The 9,262-nt window shown below is 34.8% G+C and overlaps 2 protein-coding genes across 2 annotated transcripts in view; one reads left to right on the top strand and one right to left on the bottom strand.

Moving 5' to 3' along the window:
- The window catches only part of LOC117176671 (nucleoporin NUP35), a 4,080-nt gene extending 1,655 nt beyond the window's left edge, over nt 1-2,425 (top strand). The window contains exon 2 of the mRNA XM_033366924.1: nt 1,071-2,425. Within this exon, the coding sequence (XP_033222815.1) occupies nt 1,071-1,916 (846 nt within the window). The 3' untranslated portion in view covers nt 1,917-2,425. The remainder of the gene's footprint in view (nt 1-1,070) is intronic.
- Nucleotides 2,358-9,262, bottom strand: part of LOC117176289 (glucose-induced degradation protein 8 homolog) — a 53,148-nt gene continuing 46,243 nt past the window's right edge. The window contains exon 3 of the mRNA XM_033366475.1: nt 2,358-2,847. Within this exon, the coding sequence (XP_033222366.1) occupies nt 2,671-2,847 (177 nt within the window). The 3' untranslated portion in view covers nt 2,358-2,670. The remainder of the gene's footprint in view (nt 2,848-9,262) is intronic.

Genomic DNA, 9,262 nt, shown 5'->3' with positions numbered 1-9,262 from the left:
TGCTAATAGCCTAAAAAGCATCCCTGCGTGTCAACAATATGCTAGAACACTTGCGGGAAAAATGCAGAAGGCGGTTGTCCTTGGGACGCTCCGTGTTCTTAGAGTCCACGAGGCTTTTGCTGGATCGTATTGATTCCTTTACAGACTGTAACCTCCTATCTCACAGTTGTGAGACGTGGTTATGGCTGAAATTTTACCGCGATTTCGCTGGAAGTGGATTAGCACCCGCTCCCGGCGAAATCCTGCAGTTGTCCTTATGACAAATTTATATATATATATATATATATATATATATATGTGTGTGTTTGATGTATTTTTCTGCGCATATGGAGATCCACCACACTACAATACACCACTTATGCTTTCCATGCGGCAAAAATATGAATCCGTGAAACCAGGTAAAATTTAATAGTTGCATTTTAATTTGGGCTTAAAAACAATTTTACTCTTGTTTTTCATATTTTAAAACAATTCGTAAATAACAAAAGTAGAGATTCATCGAAAACGAAATGTTAGGTATGAAATTTTCACCTTATACAATAAAAAACACGTTTTCTGATTAAACAGTTTTTGTAATAAAAAATTATTTTACCATATCATGTAAATCTCAACTAACTTATTTTGACACAAAGATGAAGTCAAAATAAATTGGTATTAATTTATATACGAAATATTCATTATTTAAAAATATATAACCTAAAAGTTAGGTCACACTTCGTATTTCAATTCTAATCGAAGTTCTTTTTTCACTGTTTATTTTCAATGTATGTTTTAAACTGTAGAAAACAGTGGTAAAATTGTTTTCAAGTCGAAATTGTAATGCATCTTAAAACGTTCCTCGTGGTTTACAATAGTTCGCGATATTAGCACACCCGTGGTGCTATATCCCAGTAGCGTTGGATTGGTTTTCATCGTTAAAAAATCGAAATATTACAAAATGGAGTTCTTCATGTGTGAGATGCGTGAAATCTGTACTCTGTATTCCAAAAGAAATATATTTTTCCAAATTTTGATTTCTAAAACGAGTCCGAGGTTTCTATAATAACAAATTCATTTTTTCCTACTTTCAGCACGGCAGATTAAGTGTCGCGAGTCTAGATAATTCACGATTTGGAAGCTCACCTGGGTTACATTCTCCGTCGCCAATTTCAAACTATGGATCGCCTGACTACCGAACAAACCGGCAGAGAGCAATGTTTGGAACTCCCGCAAGTCCTAATGCACCACAGATTGGGTCGGAAAATCAAGTTGGAGGGCCGCCAACTCGAGGTCTCTTCGATACCTATGAAACAGCGCAATTAGTCACTTTACACACATCAGCCAACAACCAAAGCATTCTCAGAAATCAGTCGCGAGTCTTGTCCAGCAACATGAATGCTTCTTTCCTGGACTCTCCAACCAGTCCAGGCAATAGCGAATCATCACAAGGTCTTTTGCAATGGGTGACTATTTTCGGTTTTCCACCGAGTGCACTCAGCGCCGTTCTCGCGCACATTTCGAGCAGAGTACGTATTGTTGATAAACACCACGCTCCGCACCCGCAGAGTAATTGGATTAACCTGAAATGCTCTTCGGAACAAGAGGCTCAAAGGGCTTTGTCCTGCAACGGCAATATTGTTTCTGGATCGATTATGATTGGCGTGATTCCATGCACAGATGAAGGTGTTTTAGGCGCAGATAAGGAGAATCGTCTTAAATTAAATGGCAGCATGAGGGTTTTCACATCACCGATTAAACCTGGCCAAAGAATTCCTAACAGCTCGATGAAAACACCTATAAGAATTCAAAATGCGCGACCGCTCGTTTCCGGATATAATCACAATTTAAGTCCTCAATCGGTGAGATCACCTGAAAACGTCCCTCAAAAGTCAACTGGTTTAGTTTCCAAGGCCATGGAATATATGTTCGGTTGGTGATTCATTTTAAGAGCATCAATATTTACAAATAATTTTGACACCCTTTAGTATGAGTCATTTTAGGGTTTTCATTAGATAATAATCTTGTAAAACGAACATTGATTATGGCGGAACGTAATTCATTTCTATGAAATGGAACTAAATCATCGAATATTTAATTACTTAATTTATTACATGATATAAGCTTCTGAAAGTTAATCTACGCTATTTTACAAGTCCCTATGCGTTTAAATTTATTGACTAAAGAACATACAGTTATATATGATTTCTTCAACTTAAACAATCGTATTATATAAATAATTTCATCGAATGTGTAAATAACTAACGCTTTAAGTGTGATCTTTTACTATTTTTTTTATCAGTTTTAATTCGATGAATAATATATTTTTCTGCGGGTGTAACTAGTAAATTTGCAACGAAAAGTAAAAGATATACACATTTCGAAAGAACGTTTTTATTCTATTTTGTAACAATACTAGGGGTACTTAATCAAATAGGATTGCAAGTAATCACAATTTTCTAATTCTTTTATATACTACTTCTCTCCTGTACATTTGAAATAAAAAGTCTTAATGACAAGTCTTTTGAACATTATTTCAATAAAGTTATATATATTCAGTGATAGTAAAAGTCATTTCTCGCGTTTAAAACAATGAAAACATCGATATCGTACAATGACTATTAGTTCTAGTAAGTCTAATAATTTATCAAATAAATATATTTTTAATAATTTGCATTGCTTACTGACCCCGAGTTACTTCGGGGTTTCTATTGTTGCACTACCCAAATCAGTCATTTTAGGATACTTGATTTTCTTCTTATCCAGCTCATCCTGTGCCCATAATATAAGCTTTAAGAGGTTGTTGAGCCGCGGACTTGTTGACTCTCTGTGTTCCGTTTTTAATATGGCTGCGTTTAATTCACTCGCGATCTGAAAATGTAAAAAGTTACATCATAATATAATACTAGTGAACGCTCTTTTTCTTGTAAATGCTTCATTATACCAATAACATTAATTGATTTCTTCGAAGACCGCTTAAATTATGTAGTATGTAATTATTATGCTCAAAAAATGAAATTAGTGATGTTTCTTATCAGAGGTTGAAAGATAAGAGAAATGAGGAAATTTCATTTTGTAGGCCACCAATCTGGAAGCTTCTCTATTAGTTTCAATTTTTCAGGGATTGCTAAATTTGAAGGTCTTGAAATGTAGATGTGTATCGAAAATTAAATTAGCTGTATCTGTAGTATTTCTTTTTGAAGTGATAACTTCTCATTGCACGGTGTGAACTCGCAAAACTGGATGACGGTAACGATAACGTTTCCTCTCCTCTATCTCTCTTCGATTCTCCCACTGTCACTTTCAATCCCTCTATCTCTCCTTCGCTGCTTCCACTTGTTTCCCTTTTGCCACTCTCTCGTTCTATTCCTCTTTCCCTTGCTCGCTCTCTTTCTCTCCATCATTCTCTCTGACACTCATACTGAGACTCTGCCAGTATACGCAGTGTATAGCGGCATACGCTCTTGAAAGTCGTGGCTCTTACAAGTGCTAACTGTTTTCAATACAATTATTTATTTATTTCGAACCTACACCCAAGTCGTCTAATTAATTCGAATAATATTCAAGTATTCTTTGTGTTGAAAAAGTACAAAGAAAAACCACTTCAATTTACATCATATGAAGTTATCACTTCTTCCGGGCGTCCCACCGCGGCTAACGTATTTTTTTTTTAATCAGTAGGAAACAAACTAGAATCGTGAAGAAATTTCGTTCTTTAGACAACTATGATGAAACCTTTTCTTTCAGTTTGATTTACTTCGAAGATGGTTCAACTTGAAGCTCTTGGCTACGTTAGTTTTGTTTTATGAAAACAGTTTTTACGGACTGCAAGTCACTGCGTAAAATTATATTTCCTTGCAACATCACTCTGACAACGATTAAACTAATGCTCTTGACTAATCTCTCCATTTCCCCATTCAATAAGGCAATTACCCTTACTTTTTTTAATCTTAAAAGAAAAATTGTTTTACATATATAGGCAAATAACATCTAAAAGATTCCGGATTCATGTGCGTTTTGTTGGGTAGGAATAATAGCAAATCACTGAAAGAGAACTGACTCAGTACCTCTAATCTCCTACTGCCCATACCATTTTTTGAGGTTAGATTTTTAGCCAACAAATGTCAAATTTTTTTGTGGATCACTAAACTGCAAACTGTTTTTTAGTATTTGATTCTTTCCAAACTAAAATAAATAATTTCATAACGTATTAAATCGACATTTCCATTTCGTAGCGCTTCATATCGCATTTGGAGCTTTATAACTTCAGGTCCTATGCTTATACACAGGCCCTGTAGTTATACACCTATCAAAAGCAGTATAAAGTGGAGTCAAAATATGCGGAATTAACACGCGAGAATTGAGATTGAAAAAAAATGTTACATTTTTTTTTTTTAATTTAAATGTTTTGAATCTGTTGATTCCAAATACATTGAATTATTTCCGATCATTTTTCGTGTACTTCGAATGCGACTCTTTCTTTCCCTATTAAAAGTAATATTGTATCAAATCTTATGTTCCAAGTAGAAAAATAATTTATTTTAATCGAAATCCAGCAGACTTCCGGCTCTCTATTTTACCTGTAAGCAACTTTTTAAATAAAAAATTTATTTAGAAATTTTAACGGGAAGAGCAAGAGAAAAAATAATTATTTTAGCTGGAGTAGACTTACTACTAGCTGATGAAACAGTACCTTTAGAATTTAAAAGAAGACAATTTTTAGTTTTAGTCTTTACGGTCACTATAAAGAAGAGATTTTCGATACATTACCACAACTTTTCCGCATATATTTTGGAAAATTCCAACACAATTTTTCAACTAAGGTCGCTATTATCGTCATCTTTTTCTCGTGGTAAATTGAGATCTAGCCAAGAGATTTAGGTTGCAATTTTTCTATCTTTTAAATTTAAACTTTGCGCTAAATATTGTGATAATTGAGATAATAAGGTGATGAAATGAACATTGTAAGTTTGATAATTTTCTTCGTTTATTTATGATTATGTGATATTTATTTAATTTTTATCACATACTCATGGATAGAAATATCACATCAATACTTTAAAGATGCATTTTTATTCAACAGTTTCGAATATCACTTTAATTTTTGTTTTTTCTTCTTAACTTTTTCAATTAACACGTTCCGTTCGTTATCCCAAGCTATTTTTTTTTATTTTCCAGTTCTCGAACTTCTCTGGCTGTTTCTTTGTTATTTTGTTCTTCATCAAATTGTTTTTTTCTTCTTTGTCGTTGTTCCTTTAGTACTTCAGTGCACCTGCTGTGGGAGTTTTGAAATGCGAGCACCATGGACTGATTAACCTCAGTCTTCAAAATAACACCACGTTCCGTAACAGCATCATAAAAGTGGCGTTCGGAAATCAAAAATGCTTCTTTTTTTATTTTAGACAAGGTATTCTTTATTGACAGAAAACCCCCTTTCGGCTGCAGCGTTACCATATGATAATACAAGAACCATTTTCACGGAAATCATTAAAGTTTTGGAATTCATTTTTCGAGCCGAGAATTTTCATCGTTTCTTTTCGGAAAAAATTGGTCATTTCATTCTTGACATTACCAATTTTGATAAATCTAGAATCCTTGTGGGAAACAGATGCAGTCATGCTGGGAATTAAAAGATTCTTTTCGGCGAAGATTTCGAGCGCTCATTTCAGAATATTTTTCTCCTCCAATTCCAACCATGGCTGGATCCATGCACGTTATTGCTCTTGCCAAAAGATATTTCAATGGATACCGGTCGAAAATTTTGGATATGAAAACTTGTAAGCATTTTCTACCATTTTTCTGGAATAGAAGAATGTCTTTCTACGACCAATTTTTGGATTTAAAAAATTTCCTTGCGCCAAAACCTACATTAACGTCTTTGGTTATCTTGAGATTTTTATTATCATTCACATCGATGTCTTTGATGGGCGTAGAGTCCAATACTTCTTTCTTCCACGATGCGAGTCATTGTCGTGTGAACGATCTGATACAAAGCAGTGTTCATACATGGAGCCAATGGCTTATCACTTTGAAAATCATCAAGAAATGGTTTGATTTCTCGTGCAAACATTTCAAAGTATGCCAGTTTCGCAGGAAGGAGATAGTCTTTCACCAATTTTCGTACAATATCGAAAATTTTGCACTTTGCAAGTTCGCTTTTTGGTCGATTTTCAAAAGAATATAAGTATTTTTTTATTGATTCCAAAATCAACGAAATGCTCCGTGTAACAGATGCATTTGCAAACCATCTGATGTTGCAAATTTTAATGGAAACTACAGGAAATTTTTAATCCGAATGAAATCTTCTCGGCGAGAAGAAACATGCTTGAAGAAATTGTACAAAGCTCTGAACAGATCAATCAAATTCAAATTAGTTGCTGTCATTCCAGTTTTGAAAGCACCGTGAAGAGTGTGAATTCCACATGAACCAACGTCCAAAAGTTGAGTGTCATCTTTTTCAGGTCTCAACTCAGTAGAAAGTAATTTCAAAGCTTTGAAATTGACATTAAAACCACCTATGGAGATTAGCAGAATATTTTTCGTGTTGCTATCAAGAAGAGCTTCTTTTAAGCCTTTGAAAATATCATTGGCATTAGCACTTCTCAAAAATGCAGACGTGAAGTACCGCGTGTTGGCCTCCTTCACTTGTGAATCCCAATTCTGACTGTGATGTCTATTTTCTGCGATTGGGAGTATCTATTCAGAGATTCGTCGAAACCAACCATGTAAAAGGCACAGTTTTTGATCTTTTCGTTCAGTTCAGATCGAAAATAAGGACCTAAGCCAAATGTTACACCGTAAGAAATTTCATCTTTTTTCAGTTTCATAATTTTCGCAATTTTAATATCGGGGAAAATTGCTTTCATCAAAATACAATCACTTTCAGCATCGCAAAGGCAACGATGCATATTACACCCTGCAAACACCAGCTTATCTCAGCTACAGCCGTGGATTTTGGTCATAAGAAAGAAAATCAAGCGTTTTTTTTATGATCATTTGGGAGAAGCTGAGCCTTGCGTTGAGTTTGCTTGAGTTTTTTTTTAATTCGGTTGAAGGTCGATCATCGACGAGGGGACTATTTGCAGATTTAGAGGTCGAAGGTTCTGAATTTTTCGTGGGAAGAGTTTCGGATGTGAGAATCCATTGATTTATCAGAGGCACAGTTTTTCATATGCTTTGGCTGCTTGTTTATGCTTGACGCTTTTCTGACGACTGTTCAGAGATGTGATTCCTATATTCTCAACAGAAACTGGGCAGTGATTGCACCATTTGCATCTTGCAGCATATTTATCCAGGGGAGGGACCCATAGAAATTGGATCTCCCATTCCTTTTTGTATTTAATTTTTCCACACACTGTACACTTACTCGTCTTGACAGTAAATGCAACTTCTCTGCAATCTGATAAAGCCATACTTCGTTTTTATTTCTCATAATTATTTGAAGTTATTCTCTCTTTAGTAATTGCCTACGTAAATTCGCAACTTTGACGACTGATACTCAAAACTGGGACAATCAAAAATTTTTAAATAATTCTCACGGGTTGTTTGATATTAAAGGACGTTTTTACCAGAGTTCAAAAAAATGTAATCAAACACTTTAAACGCAAGTACTACCTTAACGGAATTTGATGTATTTAGTTTTAAAATACTTGTGGAGGGTTTTATATCATGCAAGACATTTTTAAATTTTCGACGAGTAAAGTGTTTTTTTTTCAATATACAAATATGAATTGCGCAGTATTTTTAATTGATATTGTAAGTTACTTTCGCATAAATAAAATCGATGTTCTTTCGGAAAAATCGCAGGAAAACGAATTTTTAGAATTTTTTACGGAATTTTAGGTCCAACTCTTCACAAGAAATTATACAACTATTTTAAGTAGTTACTTTTTCTTTTAATATAGCAATAGCAAACAATGAGTGAGCATTATTGAATTAAAAGAGAATTAAAACATTAAAAAGTCAAAACAAATATATCAATTCTGAATGAAATTCATATAAACATCGTTTGCCTTTTATGCTGCATTTAATTGATGAAAACAATAAAAAAAGCGCGCAGCAGTTTTGATAGTCAAATTGAGGAAGTTGATAAAATCTTAGTTTTTACATTCGTTGCAATCGTACACTCGGGAAAGTTATGATATGAGTACACTGAACCACGTCGATTTTGTTCAACTTAAATTAGGTTAGGAAAGAATCGAAGTGTTTAAGTGTGTAAACACAGAGATGAGGTCTATACAAAGTGATTGATTTTCCCGCGTTTTCATTTTAATTTCAAAGTGTTTACCAAATCCCCGTACATTTCTTATAATTTCCGTACGTGAAATTCCAGTATAATTCCCGGATTTCCCGTAAACTAGACAAAATAAATCAATTAATACGCAGGAAAAGAGGAACGTGTGGCTACAACCGACGCCATGTTGCAGCTCCTTTGATTTTTAATCTTAAGGTACTTTAAAAGAAAAGTTAACTTTAAAAAGTTCCGTACATCGATGTACGAGGTGTGTTCAAAAAGTAAGGTGACTTTTCAATTTTTGCGGGCTACGTACATTCAAGTTTTAAATTTTCTGTTTTGTTGTGTTGGTACACTCGTCACGATCATATGTTAACAGTTTTGACTATATAGCTCATGTTGTTTTTCTGGCAGAGGCGTAAAAGGTTAGAAGGGTTTGGTGTGCTCGGCGATTTTCTTCTTTCGAAAAAAAAGAGCAAAGAGTTTGCATTAAATTTTGTATGAAAAATGGAATCCAGTGCTCTGAAACTCTTGAAATGCTGACAGTTGCATACGGTGAGTCTACTCTGAGTAAGAAAAATGTGTATAAGTGGTACAAGCTGTTCCAAGAAGGCCGAGAGGATGTCGAAGACGAACCTCGCCCTGGACGTCCCAACACGTCAACAACAGATGAAAACGTTCAAGCAGTGGAAGAAATGGTGTTGAAAAATCGCCGAATTACCATCAGAGAAGTTCCTGAAGATGTTGGCATATCGGTTGGCTCATGCCATGCTACCTTTTCGGACGTTTTGGGCATTAGACGTGTGTCAGCGAAATTTGTTCCAAAACTGCTTAATTTTGATCAAAAGATCCATCGCATGACCATCGCTCAGGAGATGTTGAATGAAGTCAATAATGATCCTGATTTTCTCAAAAGGGTTATAACTGGGGATGAATCGTAGCTATATGGTCATGACGTCGAAACTAAAGCCCAATCGTCTCAGTGGAAGCATCCTGAGTCTCCAAGACCGAAAAAAGCACGTCAAGTTCAGTCAAATGTGAAGGTTTTGCTCA

Source organism: Belonocnema kinseyi, chromosome 7 (genome assembly GCF_010883055.1).
Source record: "Belonocnema kinseyi isolate 2016_QV_RU_SX_M_011 chromosome 7, B_treatae_v1, whole genome shotgun sequence".
Lineage (NCBI taxonomy): Eukaryota > Metazoa > Arthropoda > Insecta > Hymenoptera > Cynipidae > Belonocnema > Belonocnema kinseyi.
This window is presented reverse-complemented; position numbering and strand designations above follow the sequence as displayed.